The 25,476-nt window shown below is 42.6% G+C and overlaps 2 protein-coding genes across 2 annotated transcripts; one reads left to right on the plus strand and one right to left on the minus strand.

Moving 5' to 3' along the window:
• Positions 1–3,176: 3,176 nt before the first annotated feature.
• Positions 3,177–15,059, minus strand: ube3d (ubiquitin protein ligase E3D). The gene is made up of 10 exons (XM_030784946.1): positions 14,983–15,059; positions 13,096–13,298; positions 12,237–12,327; positions 11,689–11,926; positions 11,032–11,107; positions 10,559–10,634; positions 9,627–9,735; positions 9,302–9,471; positions 7,335–7,473; positions 3,177–3,231 (listed from the first exon to the last, which is right to left on the minus strand). Exons 1-10 carry the CDS (start codon positions 15,057–15,059, stop codon positions 3,211–3,213), a joined length of 1,200 nt encoding a protein of 399 aa, XP_030640806.1. The 3' UTR covers positions 3,177–3,210.
• A 1,263-nt stretch (positions 15,060–16,322) lies between these two features.
• Positions 16,323–24,957, plus strand: wdtc1 (WD and tetratricopeptide repeats 1). The gene is made up of 16 exons (XM_030784116.1): positions 16,323–16,468; positions 17,800–17,942; positions 18,676–18,759; positions 18,972–19,018; positions 19,133–19,244; positions 19,475–19,662; positions 20,284–20,466; positions 20,602–20,696; positions 20,814–20,929; positions 21,116–21,191; positions 21,358–21,448; positions 21,631–21,801; positions 22,010–22,245; positions 22,416–22,584; positions 23,445–23,637; positions 23,937–24,957. The coding sequence occupies exons 2-16, from the start codon at positions 17,877–17,879 to the stop codon at positions 24,132–24,134; spliced, it is 2,025 nt and encodes a 674-aa protein (XP_030639976.1). The 5' UTR covers positions 16,323–16,468; positions 17,800–17,876; the 3' UTR covers positions 24,135–24,957.
• The last annotated feature ends 519 nt before the right edge of the window (positions 24,958–25,476 follow it).

The raw sequence follows: 25,476 nt of genomic DNA on the forward strand, positions 1-25,476 counted from the left end.
ATGTTTCTCCAGATTCCCTGCCTTGCTACCAAAAAACGTCCTCTGGTGAGAGAACAACTCCGATAGTTCTTGTGGTGCATCATGCATGAGTGCTAAATTGTTTACAAAAGCATATGATGACAGGCACTTGGCCAGGCCGTCGTAGCTTTCACGCGTAGTGCTGTCTTGTGAGGCATCCTCCGCTGTTCGCGTAAAATGTTTATAGAGGGCAGGGTAACTTCTCCATACAGCTTTGACAGTTCTGAAACGCGACGCTACCCATCTGTGGTCCGGACCCGACCAGTTTTACGCAACTGAATGTCTAAACTGTCGGCAGATTCTCTCAGCTCCGTTCTGTTTTTACTGGATGTGCTGTGTAGTGCATACAGTTTATCCACGAGGACTCTGAAATGATTAACAGCCCCTGTTTCTGTCATCACATCACCAGCTGTGAGCTCAAGCCAACGTGCAGAGCAGTGCCATTCCATGATGTTTGGGGAAAGGGTCTGGAGTCTGACTGCCACTCCACTCTTGCGCCCAAGCACGACAGATACACCGTCACGTGAGGCCGACGAGCGTTTTTGAGAGAAAGGCCTCATTTATCACCCGCTAAACAATCCAACAGTTTGCGGACAATGCCTTCAGCACTTACGTCATCTAGCTGAACAAAATCAGTAAATATATTCTTGGCCATTGCCATATCTGGCAGCTGAAGCCTCAAATACACAATTAATGCACTCCTTTTATTTAAGCCCATTGCTTTATCCCTCATCCGGTACGAGTCCGTTTTTTGGAGCGCAATCAACTATTTATTTATCTTTTTCATTTCGAGTGAAATGTGCTGTTGTACGTGGGAACACGCCATGTTAGAGTGGAGAATCCTCCCCTCTGTCCACACCATTCAGTCCCAGGCAGTCTATTTCATGCTCAAAGCCATAAGCTGGCCTGTGGCGCTCGGCTTCCTTCTGAGTTGTAAAGAAAACCCTTGCAGTTGTTTGCACTTGGTCGGATTGGTTACTGATTACTGTATTTGTGAATGTGTGCTACTTTGCCTTTTCCAAAATATTTGATGCTGCTATATGTGCCTTATTCTTCCCATGCTCAAAAAACTTTTTCCTTAAGGTCTTTTGTTGTTGTTGCTGTTGTTTTATGTCTGTCACAGAGGAAGCAACTGCGCATTCTTTAGCGAATTTCATGCCAGCAGTTTTTTCCGGACCCAGTGACCCGACTTCTGACCCAGACTTGTGTTGTTCATTGTAAGCCAGAGATAATAAAACTTTCTTGGTTTTGAATTGAGCTTCCATCCAAATCTCCCCGGTCTGAGTCTCCTCACCAACTGTATTCACGTCCCCTTCATCCCCACCATCCTCTCTCCCCGATTCCAAGTTCTCCTCGTCATCGTCCTCCTCTCGTTTCTCGAGTTGGTCATGTCTGCTAGCAGGTGCCACTGCGCTAGCATCGCTGCTACTAGCAATGCTTTTGCTACACGCTGCTATTATCGCCACCCTGTTGATCCACCAAAACGACTTTGGTCTGTTTAGGGACCTACTGGTTTGAAGAAACTCAACAAATTTGATTGTCTTTTTGACATTTTACCAGTTTCCTCCTTGTTGCTGAGGTTCAAATCACAGTAATACTAGCTCACGTGACCTGCACAAAACTCCACACACTTGAGGCATCACAGCATGTCCTGAGTGATTGATGTCTCTCTCTCTTTTTGTTTCGTCAGATTTAAAATGCATCCAAAATAAGCAAACAAGCAATTTACGAGTAACTTCAATGGGAAATAAAAGAATGACGGAACAGATAACATTAACATTACACAAAATTTATTTACAGATTTTGATAGTGACAAAGGAGGTGCTGGATCCAATCAAATAGGTGCCGGTCCTAATCTGGGAGGTCCTGGATCCTGTCCCGGCAGGATCCGGCCCTGGTAAATAGGTCTTAGAGACTCAATTCCATCAAAGACATCGTAATTCTCCGTTACCACAGATAACTCTCAGCGCAAACTGAGATGCTCAGAGTTATTTTGGCTTGGAGAGAGGACCAATGGGAAACATAAAACTCTCCCCATCACGTGCTATGTCTGCACAATTTAAATTACTGAGTCTTCCAGTCTTTGCGCTTTTAGGGCGAGAGGAGAAAAAGGTCAATACTTTAAAGTCGTAGCTGGTTGCCTGTTTGTATATGTAGAAAGGCAATGTATTGAGAATAATATTATATTGCCGTGTAGACCAAAGTCTGGCTAAGTCTGATACAGGCCTTAAACAAGGCCTGTATCACCACAGACACTTTTGGACAAACTAGATTTTTAAGATTTTTAAACAAGTTCTGGAAACATCTTAAGACTGATTTACGGTCATATTGACATATTACATAGTGTCCGTTGTATTTGGTTTTTGTTCAAACATATTAATGACGATCTTTTGGTTAACATGAAACCACCATCTAAAGCTGCCCTCTGTGTTAGTGTGGTAACGTTACTGACAGCAAGAATCAAATTGCTGGCATTCCATAAACAACATTATGACTTGATGCAACATACAATGTCAGTGTGTTACAAAACAACTCTTTTTCCACCTAACCTCCTAGCCGTACTTGTTCACATGTAATTGTCCTGCATCAAAGGAATTCAATTAAACCCAAAGGCTCTTTTGTTATCTTTGTTGGGATACTCAAACAGAATCAGAAAAACGCACTCAAACAGAAACAAACTCAACCGCTCCAGCTAATGCAACCCGTACCTGAGATTACAGCGTCTTTGTTGAGACATGTTTTTGTTCTGACACGGAAAGCACACAAAATCCTGCAGAGTACTCTTTCATTAAGCGAACAGTCGGCTTGTAAGACAAACCAAAACATGAACTGTCTTGTTTTTGGATACAAACGGACTCGTTTTTGGACGTGACCTGAGATTTCATTTGAAACAGATAGCGTTTGTTGAGTGAGACTCAAGTTATTGGCTCAGTGTCCCTCTTGGTTGCATTCATGGCCATGTGAAAATGTATTAAAACAGTCATAATGTAAACATTTTTCTATCTGGGGAAAAAAAAACAAACACAAGCAAGTATGCAATAAAACAAATTCATGTTTTTAATATTGATATTGATGCAACTCCAGTGGAATGATGAGAACACCTGGCGTGTTTGTGACTTTGGATCCTTGGTCCTGGTGGACGGGCTGGACATCTCTAAAACCAGAGATGTCTTCTCACTGTAGTCTATGACTTCATAGTCTCAGGTACGCCACCTAGGAAGCATCAGGGAGACGAAATTAAGAATAGCGGTAGAAAAACTGTATAGTTAAAACATCTTACAATTCTTCTGTCAAATACAGAGTCGTTTATGAGGCCAGTCATTTTATGTGTAATGTTATGTAAGAGCATTCTTTTCTAGGTTAGGGAACCACACACACAATGTATTTCTATTCTTCTCACTGATAACTAGTTCCTTTGTTGAATCAGGTGTGTGAGGCTTTCGACTAAAGGGAAAAAAAAAAATACTCAGAGCAGGAATTCGGGGGGGGAAAAAAAGAAAAAAAAAAAGCGAAAAGCAGCAGTCTTAAAGTCTTCAAAATATATCCAAACCCCCAAAATAAATAATTAAACGCTAAGGAGACCCTGAAGATCCTGGCTATGGCAGAAGTGTTTGCAAAACAGGACAGGCACGGTCACTGAACTTTTGCACATTCATGTGACTTGCACCGTGGATGACGGATGAAAGCAGTTTTTGGCTCAAGGAAACGTTTCAGACGATGATAATCACACAGCCCATTACAAAGTATAAGACCACAGATCTATGCATATTGTAATAGAATATTGTATCGTAATAGAATTCGGTACAGAATAAATTAGCATAGTATTTTTTCCCCCACTGCCTCTCCGACCAGCGGTCCAAAAAAAGAAGAAAAAAAACCCCCACTATGATCACATCCAAAATATTTTTCCATGAGGTACTAAAGCTCGGGAAGTTGTGGAATTACTGAGGAAAAAAGCCAGAGAAAATATCCAACTCAAAACTTCATCCCAAATTCATCTGTTTCATTGCAAAATGTTAACAGTGGTAAAATTGAACACAAAGAGAACAATTTCAAGATGCATTTGCCAGATAAACATGCTTCAATGCGGTGTATATGTAGTAAAAATGGTATTAACTCTGTCATTTCGCCACACAGAACATTTCAGAACATTTCAGGACATTCCGTCTCAACCACAAGCATGAGTATGGTGGGCCTATCGCCAAGTTAGGTACCACATCAAATATACATAGACTAGCTCCAATGCTAAACACCACTACACTCTTGACCGTCTGAGGACTAGTGACATACAACATAGTTCTGCTATCAGAGAAAACAAATTTAATCTGCATGATATTGGTTCCAAAGCATTCTTAAGTTATTACGAAAACACACATACGCACACTTCATCTACAATGTGGTGATGATTCTGGTCTCTGATAAATGATATATCGTTCAATATTTCCATAGTAACAAACGGTTTTGTTCTGGCCCTGACTCCAGCACATCTGGTTCAACTAATCGTGTCTGTAACTAGTCATAATCAGTTGATGTCCTGAGCCAAGAGCTCCAATGATGAAATACAAAAATGTTATTTCACATCGGGGGACGGGAAGTGCTCATGGGGCAGACTTGAATAAAAGATCTGCAAAGACAGAACAAAATAACCTATCCCTCTAACCTACAAAATATAATTTAACTATCATCGTTTCCCTAAAGGAGTAGGGCCACTTTATCCGGTACAGGACTGCTCTCTCAGGCACCGAGGTACAGTGTTGCTTAATAAGACGAACATCCAAAAGAAACCACGTGGGAGGTGCTGGGCTGCCCCCTCTGAGCACTGGGCATTCCTCAGGCGTATCCAGGCCCTTTGATGATCTCGTTTTGGCCTCTCCTTATCTGAGCTCTCGAAACTTGGCCGAGGCGACTGCCGAATGTTATTTTCCACTTCAGAGGGAAACCGTCAGTGGTTGTGTATACAGCATGAGGGCGGAGAATATTCCAGAGCCGATAAAAAAAAAAAAAAAAAAAAAAAAAGCAGCAGAAGAAGAAGAAGAAGAAGAAGAAGAAGGGTGGGTTCCTTAGAAACGCATGGGTTCAGAGAATGAAGGACCACCATGTGAAGTTGTTGAAAGGAAAGCGAACCTGTGTAATCGGAGGACCATTTCGATTTATTTAGAATACTTTAAACCCAGACGTCAGGACAATGCGAAAGAAAATGTGAGGCAAATTTTGGGAGTTCTCTTAAGCTTTCAACACGGGTTGAAAAATGTATTTTAAAAAAAAAAAAAAAGGTTTATCAGTTTCCAAGAGAGACTGATATCCACAGACAGATTAAACAAAAGAAAACCTTTTGATGCACTTTATGATGATGCATTAGAGCCGTCGGAGTCGGCTATCTGACAAACTCTTACTCATCTTTGTGAAATCTGATTGTTAGCTTTAATTTTAGGTACGCTGAGTTATCATAACATCCCTCTTTCTGCGTTTTGACTACTGCACGCTGCCAACCGCGATAACTTATGTTAGACTCCTTTATTTTTCAAAGCATAATTCTGTTCCTTTTCATCCATCATTCCTCTCCGTGATTTTTACTCATAATCTTACACCAACATATTTCAGCCCCCCCACCCCTCCTCCACCCACCCACTAGCATATTATAACTTTCAGACAAAAGGTATGTTGTCAGTTTTTCATATTTTGTTCTTGCCACAGAACAATTCAATATGATGCATTACACTAGCTATGAGAGAGAGCAGAGCTTCAAGATGCTACGTTATTGTCCTTGTACGTATGAATAATAATAACAGTACACGGGGCAGAGAGCTGCAGTGTTCAAACCTGAGCCAAATTCAGCTAAACAGCACTAGCTCTGTGTATCATAACGCTTTACTAATATATATCACCAGAAGTCTCGAGTTTCAGTTTTTTGGTGGACTGATATTACTAGCTAGACACACGACACCCTCTGTGTAATGCACAGGGATATGGACAAACAAACAAACACACACACACACACACAAGGAGAGTTCTCTCTCATATCCAGTCAGATTGGACATAACACCTCCTTATGTTAACCGACAAGACCACGTGACTCTCACACACTCAGCACAGACACTCCAGACCCGGTGTGTGTGAAGTTTGCAGATAGGAGAGGACGACTTAGCCCGTCTCCCGTAAATGAATCTGACTTCATCGTCTTATTACCTTGGCTCTGTGCCTGACGCCGTCCGCTGCAGTCCTCAAACACACGGGCTGCGTTCAAGTACTTAAACACTTCAGCACCGCTTTGATCACCATCTTTCTCCAAAGTCATTCTGGTCGTATATAAAACGCGCTGCTCTCATTTTATGACTGACATTCACACACACACACACACACACACACGAACGCTTGGTCATAAAACTTACTGGCTTCAGTAAAGAAGTCCAATGTTGTCACCTAATTAGTTCTCCAGCTCCTTCATAATGCTGTCAGCTGAAAAGCCTCCAAAAAAGAAAAAAAAAAACCCTTCTTTAATCTTTTTATTTTCTTACGCCCTAGTCTATCTCCTCCCCTTATCTAAGACCAAAATGTAAAACAATATAAAATAAAGGAGAAACTTCCCGACAGACAAAAAGAGAATATGGTTCCTGTCTCAGGGAGCTTAGGTCACAGCACAAGGCCCAGAGGTGTTCTCGCACACGACTGGAAAGAAAAAGCGCAAAAAAAAAAAAAAAAAGAGTGCGGATGAGGGCGTTAATTAGGAATGCGCCTGAATGTGCGAAAAAGAAAAGAAACGATGGTGAGCGTTTTTGTTTTTTTAATCAAAGGCTTTCGTTCACAGAGCCTCTTTAAGGGGGCGATGAGAAAACCAGCTCAAAACGCATCCCAGTCTCCTTCAAGGCATGTGAGATCCCTCACAAGGTTTGTGGTGTTTTTAAAAGTCAAGTAGAAGGCTGATCTACTGCTTTTTTTTGCTGAAACAACCAGCTTGTTCTTGGGTGGTAGCGATGACAGATGGGGGGGAAGGAAAAAAAAAACTCGTCTTAGCTGGTGGTTGGTAATTACTCTCTCCCTCCAGCGGTGGGAAGTTAACACCCTGTAGTTCTCCAGAGGATCTCCAAAAAAAAAAAAAAAAGAAAAAGAAGAAAAAGCGACCATTCTACGAACTCTACTCATAATATTTTAACGTCTTTCGTACCAGTCGGGTCCACCATTATCAACCAAACTCGAGCGTATTGCGTTCGAATGGCGGCAGCTGTTTTGCTGGCAAAAACACCAGGGCTAAAGAAAAGAGGCCTTGCTGGGATGGTTTCATCTGCATTATCTCTGCTGATGAAGGATGAGGGTCTGACCTGGTAAGAGTTCATGGATCGGAGTGACGCAGGTAGGCAGGAGGTACTGGCCCTTAACAACCTCAACACCTCCTCACAGGTGGACAGGGGAAGGGTCAACGGATGAACGCCAATGTCCTTCTCCCAAGCATCTATAATACTGAATGAGAGAGAGAAAGAGAGAGAGACAGAGAGAGAGAGAGAGAGAGAGAGAGAGAGAGAGAGAGCCAGAGAGAGAGAGAGAGAGAGAGAAAGAGAGGGGGAGAGAGAGAGAGAGAGAGAGAGAGAGAGAGAGAGAGAGAGAGAGGAGGGATGAGTCTAAATAACAACGAGGCACAAACGTTATTTATCAGGCAGCTTGAGATATTACAGGTTTAATCATCTCACAGCGGTCGTTTAAACCGAGAATGAGAGAGTGCGTCAGAGAAAGAGAGAGACGGACACCCAGAGCCTGAGAGAGGAGAGAGATGCAGAGAGATTGATAAACTGCCACACACACACACACACACACACACAATGTCGATGATATATTCAGGACATTTCCCTGACATTTAACCATCTGTGCTGCAATTCTGCACAAAAAAATGCATTTAGATCTGCTCTCAAAGAGGTTTTTTTTTCTCTTTTTTTATGGAACAGGATACTAGCTGCAAATGGACTTAACACAGCTTAGTGTGGACACCTCATTTAGCACGTTAGTCATCCTGACCACAAACATCTCGACGTGGAATGGAGTGTCGTCCCTCTTAAAACCCTCATAAACACTGAAGCAAGTACTCCATTCGACAGATGTCTCCACAGACAGGCATGATGAATGCAGCGCAGATACACGTTACCAACAGCCGCGTCAAGAGAGGAAGGCTCTACACACTGCTGTCACACAAAGCATTAACACACACACACACACACACACACACACAGAGCATGATGCTTCTTCCTAATGCATGATACTGCATCCTAATATCACGTGAAGTGTTACCACAGTCGGTTTCTGAAGTCTGAATTTTTAACCATTATCCTAACAGCACTTTCTGATAACTGATGAGCTTTGAAACATTCAGTAGTTTTTGGATCGGTAGGAAAAGGGTTAAGAGCACACAGAGCTCTCAGATAACAGGCAAAGAGCCGTGTGGTTTCATCCCAGAAACAGATTGAAGCCCCTCCCGTCGACAGCAGTTTGTATAATTACAGCGATTCTGTCAATGGGAGACAGAGGGAGAGAGAGAGAGAGAGAGAGAGAGAGAGAAAGAGGGGGGGGAAAGAGAGAGAGAGAGAGAGAACCTATCAAGCACTTGGAGGCACGTAGAAAAGTGCTCAGAAATGATGCACATTTGAAAGGGGGGGGGGGGAGAGAGAGAGAGAGAGTGAGAGTCGTGACATCTCTCTCTCGCGTGTCAGACACAATGCAAAAAAAAAAAAAAAAGTACACCCACCAGTTCTCTGTGAAACACTTTTATGTCTTTGACTCAGAACCAGGAGAGCGTATCACGCAGATGTAGCCTGTCTGAGCAGGTACTCTGGTGTGTATGAGTGGGCATAAGCATACGTCCTCCCGTGCCCTTTCGGAACATGCCGGCGTTTGTATAAACACGCTGCATTACAGATTCCAACCAAACTACACAGCTTGGATTACTGCCAAATGAAGGCAGGGACATACGAACAGGCTTTAAAGTTTAGAATTCAAACTCTGTCTGTCCAGGTCATTCATTTAGACGTACTTTCACATTACGTTTTTGAGCGAAGAAAAGAACAGAATTATCAAGGAGACCGTTTTTTTTTTTTCTTGTTCCTTTTAAGCGACCTTTTTACATGCAAGTTGAATAAGAAGGGGGCTGGCGGTCTATTGGCATAAAAGATTTAATCAAAAGTCGTTCTGGCTGTCAGTGTTGGGGCGGTGGTCTGGAAAAGGGCGAAGAGATTACAGTGAAGGAGACGGATGAGAAATAGCAGAGACGGGGGGGGGGGGGGGGGGGGGATTGATGACTTACTCTTGGTGTTTGCTGGGAGTGCATGAGAGGTAAAGGACTTTGACTGCGCCATGAGCCAGGCAAGACTGACGTTCGGTAGCAGGGCTGTCAGACGTAGAGACCGGGGCATCGCCGTTGACGGATTTGTCCGAGAACCAGGCGACCAAGGTGTCTGCGTTCAGGAGCCAGAGCTGGTAATGAGGGGAAAAAACAAAAAAAAAGACAGTCAAGTAAAATGAAGTCATGTACCACCTATAAACGTTTAATGGGATTATCTGATGAATCATACGCTAACCTAAGGCGTCGAAAAAGTGATTTTATTTGGGGGGGGGGGGGGGTTGCGTACCAAGATGTGAGCTTTGCTTGCCGGAGTCTGGATGGAGAAGCGGAAGACGCTCTGGGCGGATGACAGTTTGACTAGTCTGGCACCGAGAGTATGTTCTAGAAACCGTAGTCTGTTTCAGAGAAAAGAAAATAATCAGTCCAAAGGAGGTCTGCCAAGGTCAAATCCTGGAGGGTCAAAAGTCCTGCTGCCTTTAGCTCGCACCTCTCAATTAAAAAAACCCAGACAGGTCTATTTAATCTTTGGCCGTCTGTGAGAACAGAATGATTGGCTCACATGAAAAAAAAACAACAAAAAAAAAAACAGCAGAGAATTTGTATGACTGGGTTTGGGCACCTCTAATCTAGAACCTAGTTTTGTTGTTGTTGTTGTTGTTGTTGGGGTTTTTTTTTTTAGGTCTATGAAATAATTCTGCAATTTATTTCCAGTGACCACAATAAAGGACATAAAGAATTTCTAGAACGTTCCATCAGGAAGCCATTAATCCCAACAAAATCACACTGTTGTTGTTTAACATTGTTTATGCTTCATAAAAAAAAAAAAATATTGCTGTGCTTACCCTTAGGCCAGCAAAAAAAAAAAAAAACCCACACTGTTCCGTAATGTGTTCGACGTCCACAAAGAAAATTACTTTGTCCTATCAGTGTCTGACTGCCTAGATATGCATTTATCATTTGAGGCAAAAGTCATTTCATCACAACCTTTCTAATTTTTTCTTTGTTTTACAATTATTTTGGCAGAAAATCCTGTTTACTGAAAACACTCATAACACATCTGAAAGTAACCTGCTCTTCTGACTGGCTGTTTTTAGCTACACTAAAAACAATTCTCACAGAAATGTCATTTGAAGATTTTCTTGTGAAACAGATGCCGAGAATATTCTCGCCTTTACTAAACTGTAAATGTTGGATTTCAGAGAGGAAAAATGTACAAACCTCTCTTCTGTCACATCACCATCTCTTTCATCATTCTGTTTCACTACCACTTCTGTTATGTACAGCTTCAGAACCTCTGTAAATACACACACACACACACACACAGTTGTGAGAAAGTTTATGGTTTACTACGTAATGTTTTTGCAGACAGATTAGATTAACACCAGATTAAAAAGCAATGTGAGATTGTCGACTCTGATATTAACAGATGTAATTCATAGTCTTTTCCATACTATACACACTTACATTTCCTGTGTACACAGATGTTCATAAAAGACATTTGACTGGTGCATGAGATAACCAAACAAGCTGTTTGAAAAAAAGACCAAATGTCTTGGTTCAGAGTATTTGAATGCGATGCAAACTGCTTGTTGATGCGAAACAAAGATACGACCAACGCAGGACGCTGAGCATGCGTGTGTTAAGTTAGAGGTTACTGTGTTTGGTTGACATGGGTGTGACTGCAGTTGTACCATCTGTTACCACCTCCCCCAACGACGAACCGCAGCTTTTACATCCGACTGCTACAGCCTTCCGCCTCGGTTTGTGCTGTGGATACAGACATAAGGCCAAAACAGACAAGAGCAAAAATAAATAAACAATGCCAAGTTTACATAGCACGAAATGGAAATCAATAACCACGAAAACAACAAGGAAATAAGCAAACGGTTGGGGAAGCGCGACAAATCTGATTTCTGTCTTTTCTCTCTCTCTCTCTCTCACTCACTCACTCACAGCCAACTCACAAAACAAAGAGTAAGAGGTGAAAATAAATCCTTTTTCAAGTCGTGACATTTTTCATCTCATAATTCAGGCTGCTTGAGACTTTTATGACAAATGGGAAGGTCATTCCTCCTCCTCCTCCTCGAGTTTCCATTTAAAGTCCGTCTCTTGCTGACTCCAGGCCTGGGGCTATGGAGACAGGCCTGATAATTCCCGAGTTGGATACTTCATGCGATGAGCCTCTGGAGGGTCTGTTTAAAAATGACTTAGAGCAGGACTTGGTAATATTCTTGGTTTTCTCTGTGTATTCTGTCAGCTTAAATAGCTAAACGGTCCCCGGGGTGGTGAAAGCAGGTTGTGTTTAACAACCGAGAAGCGAATTCGGCCACTATAACGATCTCTTTTACCTCTCCTGCCGCGTCCCGACCGCGACCACCGTCCGTAGGTTCCTCGGCCCGCGTTTCCTGAAAGAGGGTCTCGTCCGCGTTTCTGTCTCGGCTCAGCAAAACGTAAGTATCCCCGAGCAAGCAGTCATCCGCTCTGGGAATTAGCTTTCTGTTAGCGAAAGGATCGGGGTGACAGCACCAGTCGTCCACCAGCGCGTTCCAGTTGCCGTTAGGGAGAGGAAGCACTCGTCCGAACGCCCTGCAAAGAAGCATTAAACCATCTCGGTCTAATTACGTTACCGACTCATTCTGTTACAGTTTAGGCACTCTTCCACCCTGTGATTCCAGCTATTCCAGAGATACTGGCAAAAAAAAAGCTCTATTGACTGTAAAATGCACAATGTGATGGTCTAGGCTATTTTTGTTTGTTTATTTATTTATTTAAAGACTTCTGTGGAAAAATCGGTTCCAAGACCGAGTCAGAAATTGTGCCTTTTTTTTTTTTTTAATTTTCCTCAGGAGAAAAAAAAAGGAGGAGCAGATTGCTAAGAAATCGACTTCTGTCTCACCTCTCCATAAGCACCCTGCTACCACAAGCTTGGCAGAGGAAGCAATAACTCTCTGTCGCTCGCAGCTTCTCAAACACGCTCCCCCGAGCGTCTGGCAGCACGCAGGAAAAAAAAGAAGAAGAAGAAGAAGAAGAAGAAAACAAGTCAAAGTTATAAAGGACAAAAGTTAACCTTGTGCTCTTGAAAGAGTCCATAAATATCGCATGATGAAAGGTGTTTGGATGGAAGCTAACAATCAATCTGTTTTTGATTGGATTTTGTCTAGTATAAAAAGCCGTCCTTGCGGTGACTAGCGGAACATTCTGGACATCTCGACCGCGGCTTGATGGAAGATGGAATCGTTCCCATGAAACAGGTGCTCAAAAAATGGTAAACGCATGGATATTTTTTTTTTTACCATGTACTTTGCAAGTGCACAGAGAAACAAAACTCAAAACATATTCAATTATGATAACATTTAAACGATCAAAAAAAAGAGGCTGACTCTAGTGGTTAGCGTGGCATACGAGGCCTGAAACATCTTCCCAAATCTAGTTTGTCTCAAACAAAGTGTTTAAGCCACCCAAACCCTTGGCTCAAGTGAACAGAACATTGTGTAGTCACCATTAATCATGGTTAATCTGCAGAGTTCACTGTTGTGGGGAATTATTCAAATTTAGAGGGCGAAAAAAAAAAAAGAGAATCAATTGGCTCTCTCCCACAAAGAGCTGAGTTTAATGATCTAATGATGCCGAAAGATTCTTGCACAGTTTTCTCCAGAGAGACCTCAATTATCCTCATAAGCGGACTCTTGCAGGAGGAGTGTGTAAAGAGAGAAAAAAAAAAACAAAAACAAACTTTGTGCTGATGTGAAGTGTACCTGACAGCTTGTTGACCCTCAGACGCAGTCTGAAGTGCAGGCCGTCTCCTTCTTCGGTTCCGGAAGGTTCCGGACAGGAACCCCCGGCCAGGCTGATCCCTCGGGGGAGCTCCACATGTCGTGTGCCCGTGGGCGTGTGAATGTCCAGGGCGGAATCTTTGAAAGACACTTTTAAATTGGTTGAGCTTTTGGCAACATCATTCCTGAGAGACAAAAAAAGACACACGAGCAGAGAACAGGTGTTTGACTTTGACAAGTTGGGCCGCAACACACTCAGTCAAAAAAGGGGCACTTCTGTCAGGCTAGAAAACAAACACACAGAGACTGACAGACACACACACACAAACACACACACACACACACACACCAAATGTCCAGAGAAAGACACTCTACAAACAAGTGCTTGTTAATGAGAAGAAAGAGTCCCACGTTAATACAGTGGCTTTGTTACTGCCACACAGTAAACATTCAGTCCTCTCAACACTCTCCAGAGGGAATGACCATCCTCTTTTTCTTCGACAAGTGAGATAGACAGAGAGACAGAGAGAGAGAGAGAGAGAGCGAGAGAGAGAGGGAGAGAGAACGAATGACCGATTCTTCACTGCCCTTCCAGAAAGATGTCCTCGTCTTACCTCTTGCAAGCTGTCCATTCCTGGCAAAGCTTTGAACGAGAGACTTAATAAGTTCGTTTAACCTAGACAAGAGCCCCTCAGAGAGAAAATATCCAACCACGCTAAAAAGAGCCAACCGTAATTACCGCTACAGGTGAATGCTTGGCTTTCTGTCCATTAACGTTCGACTTTAGATTTCTGATGTCAAAGTTTGTGAGAGATGTGAGGAGAGAGAACATGTGGTTCTGTCCTTAACGCTCTATGTGCATGGTCCAGTCTCCCTAATCCAATGACCAATCTCTTTTGATACATAAAGTTATTTGCTGTATTTTTGCCACAGGATATTACACACAGCAGAACATGCTTCAACCCCTCGTCAAATGACACACTGCACTGGCCAATCAGAACGAATCCAACCTGATGGACAGCGATCATGTAGCATTATTTTGAATGGTTCTGATTGCAGATGACAATAATATTATGGGATTTCTAGGGTCTAGAATGCTGATTTATATTTATTGCAAAATATAATTCTTGTAATCAAATACTGTGAGTAATAACTGACACTGTATACTATTTCTGAGATAGTGTTTATTTTGTGAATATCTGGGGAGGGACAGTTATAATCTATTCAGTGTTTGTTACTCTCATTCAGGTTTCTTTTTTTTTATGAGAAAAGATTCTCCATAATCTAAGTGTGTAAGCATGGTAAATAAACCCTCCCCTGGTTACATCATACATTGAATTGATCAGGAGGCGAGAAGGTCTAAGAATAGTGTATAACTTGCTTCCCCCCCCATACAAAAAAAAAGAAAAAAAAAAGAAAGAAACCCTGGCTTATAGCGCCACCAAACGGCCAGGTGGTGTTAGTTACTGTGCCTGCAATAGCAATGCCAGTTAAAACATGTCGAGGTTATATGAATAGATGTTTCAAGGAGCATGGGACTGCAGGTGAAGAAAAATCGATGCAAAAGAGTAAACATGAAACTCTCTGACAGGTCTGTAAACTTCGTTGGGCGTTGGTCAAAGAGTGCCCGCTATCCGAATAAAAAGTTAATATCGAATTGACACCGTCAGTGCTGGCTGACATAACAGCCTCCAACGAATAACGCATTCTGCGAGGTCAGCTTCCTCAGAAAAGACAGTTATTCAGCCAGTTTTTAAGAATTTAAAACTACGTTTTAAGGGGACACTTGGAGCATGGAGCAGAGAGGGGTTTCAGCATCATCCCATGTTGTTGGAGCACATAGACTGAAAATTAAAGTGCTTTATCTACCTTATGATCAAAAGACCACTTTGTAACCGCTGCCGCAGTTCAAGAAAGATGCTGTATTGATTTTCGCTGTCTTCCATTTATTCCTTCCGTAGCTGTTTTACTGCCGAGTTGGGCTTAACATGCGGGAAAGCCTTCCTCTCGAAAATCGTGTGAAGCAAGAAACAAGAAGTTCAACAAAATGGTGGCCTCGCGAGCCATTCTTGTCAAAATAATAATCTCCAGTCAACTGCGGCTCCACTCGGTTACAGATTTAGTTATCCTGGTTTACAATACATAACACTTACTACGCTAACCCTAATCCTCAGCACTTGATCAAACAGTGTCAGCGAGTCAAGCTTTCATACTGAGAATGTGGATCAACATGTGACTCGATAGTCTGGGCCCATTAAATCTGAGATAACCGGTAAAATTAAGACAGCTTCAGTGACCAAATGAAATCTTATCCTAGCCATATTCTGCACTTGCATGTTTGCCATTTCCCGAGTATGCAGTTTAATTTCTCTGCGCTCGCACTTTATGTTGTTATTTTTTATGCCCCCAATTGTAATTTAAAATTGCGTCCTCACTGAGATTTTAACTCAGGGCGCAGAAGACATTGGGTTAGCTAATCTTGAATCAAGGTTTTTGGACCAATTATTCTAAAGATCTGATTCAAAATTTCATGACTTCTGTAACAAGTTCATTTCTCAATGCCGAAGGTAGTGTGCTCTTTTTTGAAAATTTGTGGCTCGCTATATTTTGCTTTGGTGACCAAGCCATTTGAAATTATGCTATTGGTATTTTGGATGAGTATGACGTCTACACCTTTGTTATTAGCATTTTCTCTGTTTAAAAAATTATCTGTACATTATTAAATAGGAATTGTACGTGCAATGTGGCTGAACATGTGTTGTATCTTCACAACATCTATTTTTTCCCGAAAAAAATGTATTATTTGGGATAAGACAGAGGGTAATGCCTTTGCGGTCGCCAAATAAAAACTTTTATTGTGATGTTTTGGTGAAAATTACAACCGGAATTGCCCTCATGTAAGAAAATGTAAGGTTGCCAGGTTTTGGGCATATCACTATAAATGTTGTTTTGCCTTACAATTAAATAGGTCAATACTTCGACCTGTTTTCTTTATTTTATTTTAATATTCATAGATATAGAGAGATTATTTAAAAACATAGTCTCTGCCTGCACTTGTGAAAGTTCATGTTAGCATACAGGGACTACTAAGTGACAAGTAAGTGTACGCAGTTGCACCTATGCGCGTATCTGGCAACCTGGGCTGTCAGAGGAAAAGCAAACAAGCTTGTTAGCTAGCTAAACGGATACGAGCAAATGGGATCAAAACATGAATGTTTGTTTATGGCAAACGGCATATTATAGATGACCGTATTTGATTTACATGCCGGGTACCAAAGCCTTTTGATTAAATGAGACAACAGTGTATAGTAAGTCCTGCTGCGATTTAACGTTGCGGTTTGGGATAAACATACAGGTAAGTCTGTTGCAGTAAAGTTAGCTGGGTAGCTAGCCTTAGCTACCCAGTGGCGAACTAGCTTTTAGTTAGTTTAGCACTAGCATTAGCTAACTTAACTGAAGAACCAGCGACAACTATTTACCAGTAGCTACCTAGCCTTCTAGCAAGCTATCCGGGATTGGCTAGTTAAGGTTTGGCGATCAAGGCCACTTGTGATTTGTTTTCAAGTGCGTAGTCTGACATTCAAGTGAATGTCAGGTGTTCGGTCTAAATACTTTGAGAATACTTGCTGTGATAAATTATATCTCAGGTTATTTATCACTTGCTTACTTTGCTAACTCACTAGCTTGGTAGGTTAACGTTAAATAAACAGTAAAGTACTTGGGGTGTGACACTTAACTCATTATGGTCATAAATTTGATGCATGTACACGAAGAATACTTGATACTGTCAATTTATGTTAGATGGTTTCTCATTTGGTAGCCTAGCTAAATGCATGTCTCAGCTGGGTAACGTTACATGTTGAGTGAGTGGTAATGTAAGTTACGCCATCTAGCCAACTTTGCTTCTAGCCAACAGGGGAAACATTATAACGCTGGCAGGCTATACTTTTGGGGTATAAGCTATTTTACAGCTGACAGTTCCTGTACCTGTTTTGCTACCATGTTAGCTGCAAAGAACAATGTGTTGTTAGCCGAGATTAGTTGGCAATAACCACGGCCACAATTTATCGGTAATCGTCCGGTATAACGCAACCCTGTCTGACTGAACTTGCAATCGCTAACTAATTTAAGCCCAGCTGTCAAACCTATCAGGCTATCGCTTCCCTATGCCACTCGCAGCTTTCTGAAACTTGTTGCTGAGTGCAGACGGTTATCTTTTGGTTACATTGTGCAAAGTTCAAGCCTTGCAACCTAGATTAGTTAATTAGGTAAATGATAAATTAGCACTTTCGTGAGACAAATGCCTTAAAGCGTAGAGTTAGAATACCTAACGCTACTTTGCCATTAATAATTGCTAATGGGTGACAGCTTCCTGGCCGTTGTCACAGCTATGTCCTTCTACCTAGTTACTCTACACAAAAAGATCTACAAACCTCAACGTTCAGATATATTATATCTCCTAAAATCTTTAGGAAACTAAAGATTTTGTAATCGTCTGGTAATCAAGCCTAAACTTACATATCTCCTGGAGCGCGCATTACCCAAGAAAAGTGTGATCTAAGATTTTTGATAATTGTTCACTTGCAGTTGTCAGCGTATGCTCGTTATGTATCGTGCAGCATCTCAGATCCTTCTCTGTTTATTGTTAATGGACTTTCTCTCTCTCTCTCTCTTTTTTAAACACAGTGCGCTGGCGCGCGGACATCCCGGATAGTACAGATGCCAGGTGACTTCTGACACCTTTGCATCCAGCATCTTGCTCAATGATTTGCTGTGAGGCCATGTCGGGTATGAACATCATCAATGATATTCTGCATAGGCAGATCAGGGTAAGTAAACACGTTTATGAGTATTTAAGAGAATTTTATTTTTCTTAAAAAAAAAAAAAATCATTCTGCTTTCCACAGTTTTGGTCTGAGACACTACTGATCCCACGAACAGTGCTGTCATTTGTCACATCGTGTGATTAGATGTTAAAACTCTGAGACTGAAAATATTCCATGTGAGAGTTAATTGTGATTAACCCTCATATCACATGCCAGTTAACACCATTGGCAGATCCAAGCACAGATCATGTGTCAAGCCGATAAGAGTAATTTCAAAATGGAGCCATAGCTGGAGAAGTAGAGAGTTATCTTCATGTATGAAAATCTAATTGGTTGCCTAATCTCACTGAAACCCATTTGAACGTCCATTAAGTGCATCCACAATCCGCTTTTCAATTGGTAAGAAAAATGCTGTGTGAACATACCAGTAATTAATGGTAACATAAGACTTTGATACTGATTTGGTGAATACTGCTAAAGAAAAAAATCTTACAGTAAATCAAAACTTATGACACTTCTTTAAATGGTTTCTGAACCAATGTATTTTACAAAAAAAAAAACTGGGCTTGTTTCTTCCCCAACAAATGCGCTTTGTACTTGAGTTTTCTTAGATCAGAAAATAACACTTTAATATAAAGGGTGATTTTTTTTTTTCTTTTTTGACCTTCATGTCAAATGACAAGTTTCTGACAGCTTTCTTTTCATTCACCGAAAGCCATTGATCATTTGTCTGTAGGACAAGAGGGCACTGGGTTTCCAGAGACACTATCATGTGACTGACCCCTTTATCAAGCGACTGGGGCTGGAGGCGGAGCTACAGGTGATTCTGAATAGACAAGCCGCATTTGTCAAAACGTTTGTTTTCATATGTTAAAAGTGACAGGGAAATATAGGAAGTGTTCAGTATTTCCCGTATCAATGTAAATGTTCTCGATAACATCATGTCGGCTCAGGAACTTCATGCGTAGGGATTACTGATTCAAATTCAATCCATGTACATTTTATTTAAAATGTCCGCTGTGTTTGTTACAGGGCCACTCTGGGTGTGTGAACTGTCTGGAGTGGAACGAAAGAGGAGAGTAAGTCCCTAACTGACAGCTGTACACTTATTAAATGTGGTTTCCACAAAGATGCATCTCACCCTCTTCTCTCTCGCTCCCTCTCTCTCCCTCTTTCTCCCTCTCTCTCCCTAGTCTGTTGGCTTCAGGTTCAGATGACCAGCATGCTATCGTATGGGATCCTTTCAGACACAAGAAACTCATCACCATGCACACAGGACATGCAGCAAACATCTTCTCAGTGAAGGTGACCTCTCAGTCAAGTCTCGCTTACGTTATCGTCTTCAGCTACTCCTGTCTTATCGCTCTTTTTAACCTCTAGTCTTGTGAAACTTCATTTGAACCAGCTCTGGTTTTGTAAAATTTGTTCAAGTTATGTCATCTCAGAAATATTTCATACGTATGTGTATGTGTATGTGTGTGTGTGTGTGTGTGTGTGTGTGTGTGCGTGTGTCTGTGTGTCTGTCTTCAATCTAGTTCCTCCCTCACTCCGGCGACCGTATCCTCGTCACGGGAGCTGCTGACACCAAGGTTCACGTCCACGATCTGACGGCAAAGGAGACCATTCACATGTTCTCCGACCACACCAACCGGGTCAAACGCATCGCCACTGCTCCCATGTGGCCCAACACCTTCTGGAGCGCTGCGGAGGATGGGGTCATCAGGTTTGTTCCCCGTCCCCCTCCACTACATTAAACCCCCCGGGGCACCTTCAGGTGTGAAGGGGACCCTGTGAACGTTCTCACGACTCGAAAGCGCTACCTCGATTACACCCTCCTCCTTGAGGTTAATTAGCCTCCAGAGGACGACTGTTCGTGCCCTTGAAAATTACAGCTGGGTTTCTGGTCTCCTCCAGATGTTGAGTTGGCTGCAGGCTGCAGGGCTGTATATTTCCCCATCAGGGGGGCGGATTGCTGATGGCATTGAGTGATTACCAGGCATGTGGATAAACGGCAGGTCCCAGAACTGCTTACATGGCTGGGATGCATCAAGGTCCTTCATGCCTTTTTAGTGTAGAGGACACATCGGGGGAGGGGGGGGGTGTTTGTAATGAGATTTATCCATTTTATTCTGTCTTTGCCGCCTTATTTGCTGTTGGTCAATCTTTGACTGTCTAGGCTTCTTTTGTTCTCTTCTGGAGAGACATGGACAAGCTGTAGTTCATGGCGGGCTTGTCCAGGCTCTTCCGTCAGCTGCTGAATAAAACTCTTAATGACCGAAGGACTGTTCCAAATGCTGTAGATAAATGTAGCTTTTGTTCTCTGTTTCTCTCTCGCTGTCCGTAGGCAGTACGACTTGAGGGAGAGCAGCAAGCGCTCGGAGGTGTTAATCGATCTAACCGAATACTGCGGGCAGTTGGTGGAGGCCAAGTGCTTAGCCATCAACCCTCGCGACAACAACTACCTAGCGGTGGGCGCGAATGGGCCCTTCGTCCGTCTCTACGACATTCGGATGATCCACAATCACAGGTGTGTTCTTTGGCGTCCATGCGCGCCTGTCGTAGCACTGAGGTCTTCATTTTACTACCAGAAACAAAGCTAACGGGCTGTTGCCTTGTTTGTTTGTTTGTTTGTTTGTTTGTTTTTTTCCTCGTACTTTTTCAGAAAAGCTATGAGTCAGAACACCTCAGCGGGCGTGCATACGTTCTGTGAGAAGCAGAAACCTATTCCGGACGGGGCAGGACAGTATTATGTGGCAGGTAAATGCAGACGGCGATTGGTTTCTCAAGTCTGTCGTTAGGTCTTCCAAGTCACTATTCTGCAAGACGTTTATGTTGTTCTCTGGCCATGTGTGCGCCTTCGCTTTTTGTCTCTAGGACACCTTCCGGTGAAATTGCCCGATTATAATAATCGACTGAGGGTACTGGTGGCCACCTACGTCACGTTCAGCCCTGACGGCACCGAGCTCTTGGTCAACATGGGTGGAGAACAGGTGATGGCAGAGCAAACGCGGTCGCTTTGAACGCAAAAGAACCTGAACGAACAAAAAAAAAAGGAATAAATTACCACAGTTAACCAAGCTTCATCTGAATACCCCTTACTGAAAAAAATATTATACGTGAGTAAATGGTGCCAGTGGTGTTATTTTCTGTGGCTTATGCTTCTCTTGTGTTTGCAGGTCTATTTATTTGATCTGACGTTCAAACAGAGGCCGTATACATTTCTGCTCCCTAAGAAATGCCATTCGTCCTCAGGTACGATGCATGACCGCTCAGTCTAATTGTGAGTCCTGGTGTCGGTGAAACCAGTTTAAATAGCGAGGGAGAGGCTTTTGAACCAGTCTCTTTTTTTTTCCTACGCTGTGATGGAATGCCTAGCAGGGTGTCAGTGTAAGCTGATTGCTTTCATTGGCCCTTACAGACGTGCAGAATGGGAAGACTACCAATGGTGTTTCCAACGGAATCCATCTACCCGCTAGCCGACTCCGATTTGCCAATAGTAAGGTCTCCAGGTAGTTGTAACTTTCACTTCTATTGATTTTCCTGTCTCCTCCAATCATCGTTTTATACTTCAGCTGAGTATGGCTGCACGGCTTAATTTCCCCTTTAATGTCAGTATTACAGCTGCGTCTACTTTATGAAGTGTAGTTATTTCTCTCTCTCTCTCTCTCTTTCTCTCTCTGTCTCTCCGTAGTTCAGGGGAGCTTCCCCCTCACATCGAGAGAATAAAACAGAAGGCAAATGACGCGTTTGCTCGGCAGCAGTGGACCCAGGCCATTCAGCTGTACAGCCTGGGGATTCACGAGGCCAGTCACAACGCAATGCTCTATGGCAACCGGGCCGCCGCCTACATGAAGCGCAAGTGGTACGACAAATTCCCACCCTTTTTTTTTTTTTTTCTTTTTCTTTCCCCCCCCCATTGGTTCCATTCACCCCCAACTGTTGTTATTTTCTTTTCTATACCACGTAAGTTGAATCCGTGTTTCAATGTAAATTTCACTATTCCACAGTTTCCACGTGACATGAGATTTTTTTTTTTGTTTTTGTTGTTGTTTTTAACGTTGCTGTGGCAGGGATGGCGACCACTACGACGCACTGAGAGACTGTCTGAAAGCCCTGTCGTTAAACCCCGGCCATCTGAAAGCCCATTTTCGCTTAGCGCGCTGCCTCTTCGAACTGAAGTACGTGGCCGAGGCCTTAGAGTGCCTTGACGACTTCAAGGGGAAGTTTCCAGAACAAGCCCACAGCAGCGCCTGCGACGCCCTCGATAAAGACATCAAGGCGGCCCTTTTCTCCAAAACGGACTCTTGTAAGTTAATACATTTGTTATTTTATTTTCTTTTTTCTCCCATTTGCGGAACGTGTCTGTCTGCATTTCGCTTCGGCATGTCCCTTTCAAAGTTGTTTTTTTTCTACTTTGGGACCACGCGTGATTATTTGTTGACGTTAATTCCTCTTTTTTTTTGTTTTTGGACGTAGCGGACGACAAGAAGGGGAACAGCTCGATTCGCTTCCACAACTTCAGCCGAAAGGAGTCTATTCCGGAAGACGAGATCGTCCTCCGAGAGCGGAGCTTCGACTATAAACACCGTTACTGCGGTCACTGTAACACTACCACAGACATCAAAGAGGCCAACTTCTTTGGCAGGTCTGACTGGATGAACGTTTCGCTTTCTGTATTTATGATGTGTGTGTGTGTGTGTGTGTGTGACGCTGTGATTAATTTGAATTTGAACGTGTCAGTGTTTGTGAGTTGTGTATTTATACGGAGGAGAATGCACAGATATGGGATCCAGTGTGTCACACCTGGATAAAGGTGCTTACACACCCGCAGGATAGTTAAGATCTGAGTTTGTTCAGTTCTGACGTTCCACTTTCCCAGTGTGAGCTTATTCTGTCCGAAAAAACAAAACAAAACAATAAAAACACATCAGTGTTCCCATCTGTTTTATCTGTAGTTTATGTGCTAATTTGATTGTGGACAAAAAGAGATTACAATAGTTCTCAAATTACAAAATGTCACGTCATGATTTGGTTGTAATTTGTATGTGGTGGTGTTAGAGTTCCCTGCACCTGGGAACGGTATTTTTTTCGTGAGCTTGCGATTGGAATATCTGAAATAAACCGAACTGACACGGGTGTGTTAAGACTTTAGGTGCTGCAAATTTTTATAACAGATTTTTAAGACTGAAATCCCAGCTGTTTCACATTTTCTCTCTGTATCTTTGAGTTCTAGTGTGTTAGTAGATAACACATATTGGAGAATTAACCTCATTCGTTTGCCAGGTTGATGTGGTGATTATTCATTATGAGGGAGACTGACAAATATACCTGATTGGACATTACAAATGGAATAAATGTGAACAGAAATCAGACTCATCACATTAATGAAGTTATCGTGTCTTAAGTCAATGGGTTCTTATTTAATTCGGTACATTAGGAATGCAAAGTTCTCCTCACTAACTATTATGACTTAATCTCTCTCTGTTACACTCTCCGTCCCTGCAGTAACGGACAGTATATCGTGAGCGGTTCAGACGACGGCTCTTTCTTCATATGGGAGAAGGAAACCACAAATCTAGTTCGGATCCTGCAGGGTGATGAGTCCATAGTCAACTGTCTACAGCCTCACCCCAGCTACTGCTTCCTGGCCACCAGTGGCATCGACCCAGTGGTACGGCTATGGAACCCCAGACCTGAGGTAAACAACAAATGCATATTGAGCCTCCGTAACAACACGTTAGCGTGATGCTACGGCCTGTTAGCTCTACAGTTTATGCAGAACCTGTTTCTTTGGACAAAACAGGTATTTTAAGGGATCCCACTGAGTCCAAAAATCTGTAACATTTGATCCCAATCAGTATATTACAGTATTTGCTTTTTACTCAGTTTAAGAAAGAATGCATCTAAGCAGCGGCTTTCATTTTGTCTTTTCTTTGTCTTTTTTTTTTTTTTTTTTCCCCTCGTTTGTGAATCTGCTTCCCCGACTCGCGCCGACAGACCGAGCACGAGAACGGGCGTGTGGTGGAGGACATGGAGGGCGCGGCTCAGGCCAATCAGAGGCGTATGAACGCCGACCCGCTGGAAGTGATGCTCCTGAACATGGGCTACCGGATCACGGGCCTGAGCAGCCGGGGTCCGGAAGGTTCCGACGAGGAAGACAGCTCTGAGGGCCAGGTGCAGTGTCGCCCCAGCTAGAGACTCATCGCCTCCGTCTCTCCCCGCGGAGGTCGAGTTCCCCCATCACGTGCCCCACCTATACCCCCGCACCCCCCGACCTTTCTCATCTCTCAACGCTGTCTGTGTGTGTGTATTTTGTGTGTGTATTGTGTGCGTGTGCGTGTGTGTGTGTGTGTGTTCCTGAGGGGTTCGGGGACAAGGCACCATAGACGTTGTGTTTCAGTGTTCTTGTGTCCCCTCGAAAACGAACGCAATATCGAGTGAATGTCACAGCTATGCACTATGCACCACCATCCTGGGAGAAGAATGGAGAATTGAATAGCAGTTTGGCAAAAAGGGGAAAGAATAGTGAATTAAAAAAGAAAAGAAAAAAAAAAAAAACTAACGGGGGCGGGAGGCCTTCAGAGACCTGCACAACACCAAACCCTAAACCCTCAGCACTTTCTGTCTCTCTTATCTGCTGCTGAGGATCCAACCATCATAAGGAGATTCTGTGGAGCATACTTCAAAAAAAAGCCCCTCCCCCCAAACCCCTGACCCCCCCTCACCCTTCCACGCTCTAAAGTCAAAGCACTTAGCTTCAACTTCTAAACTAAAGACACCGATTCTTTTTTTTTTTCTTCATTAAGGACCGAAGTGAGAAGAAGTCTTCACCGTTCTTAATGCTAACCAGCAGGTAGCTCAAAGCTGGGTTCCAAAGTCATAGTTCTCCTCAGTGTTCTGCCCATTTCTTTGTACGAAGTGATTTTTTTTTTTTTTTGCTCTTGTTCATTTCTGATGTAGGGCTTGCTATTTGCTATGGGACTCTGTTGGTCTTCATCTTGTGGAGACCGTGATCCTATTTTTTTTTTTTTTTTTTTTTGATGTTTGGTTAGGCTTAATTATATCTTTAAATATTGGGGTGTCTATCCCTAAAACAGCAGAAAATGGCTGAAAAAATATAAGACTTAAGAATTATTCATATGAAAATAAATAAATTTCTAGGATTGCAGCACTTTGTTTTTGAGTCCATCCCTAAGACTTCAAATGTTCCGTTTGGTTTTCTTCTTCTGTTTCTTTTTTTTTTTTCAACCTGTTTCTCATTTGTTTGTTCAGTTTGTTTGTTTTTCTTTCTTTTTTTTTTTTTTGCTTCCCATCATTCAAGTTTGTCAAGTTCTTGGGGATGCTTGATATGTTCTGGGCCTGAAAATATTTGTCCTAGAGACCAGAGATCGGTGACACGTAAACTTTTTTGTCTGCGAGAGGTACATCAAGACATCTGTATGTTTCTTTTCGTAATTACATTGCTCACGTGAAGTGACATATGCAAAAACGTTGCCCTTTTATTATTTCTTCTTCTTTTCTTTTTTTTTTTTAGATG

Source organism: Chanos chanos, chromosome 9 (genome assembly GCF_902362185.1).
Source record: "Chanos chanos chromosome 9, fChaCha1.1, whole genome shotgun sequence".
Taxonomy (NCBI): domain Eukaryota; kingdom Metazoa; phylum Chordata; class Actinopteri; order Gonorynchiformes; family Chanidae; genus Chanos; species Chanos chanos.

Bases quoted from the DNA above. Each gene is read 5' to 3' on its own strand.
- ube3d (XM_030784946.1), bottom strand. From the start codon at position 15,059: ATGGAAGACAGCGAAAATCAATACAGCATCTTTCTTGAACTGCGGCAG. The intron at 12,328-13,095 runs GTACACTTCACA...GCGTGCTGCCAG, and splicing joins GAGGGTCAACAAGCTGTCAG to ACGCTCGGGGGAGCGTGTTT. The intron at 3,232-7,334 runs GTCAGACCCTCA...GATGCTTCCTAG, and splicing joins GATCCATGAACTCTTACCAG to GTGGCGTACCTGAGACTATG.
- wdtc1 (XM_030784116.1), top strand. From the start codon at position 17,877: ATGATTTGCTGTGAGGCCATGTCGGGTATGAACATCATCAATGATATT. The intron at 19,663-20,283 runs GTTTGTTCCCCG...CGCTGTCCGTAG, and splicing joins GCGGAGGATGGGGTCATCAG to GCAGTACGACTTGAGGGAGA. The intron at 21,192-21,357 runs GTACGATGCATG...TGGCCCTTACAG, and splicing joins GAAATGCCATTCGTCCTCAG to ACGTGCAGAATGGGAAGACT.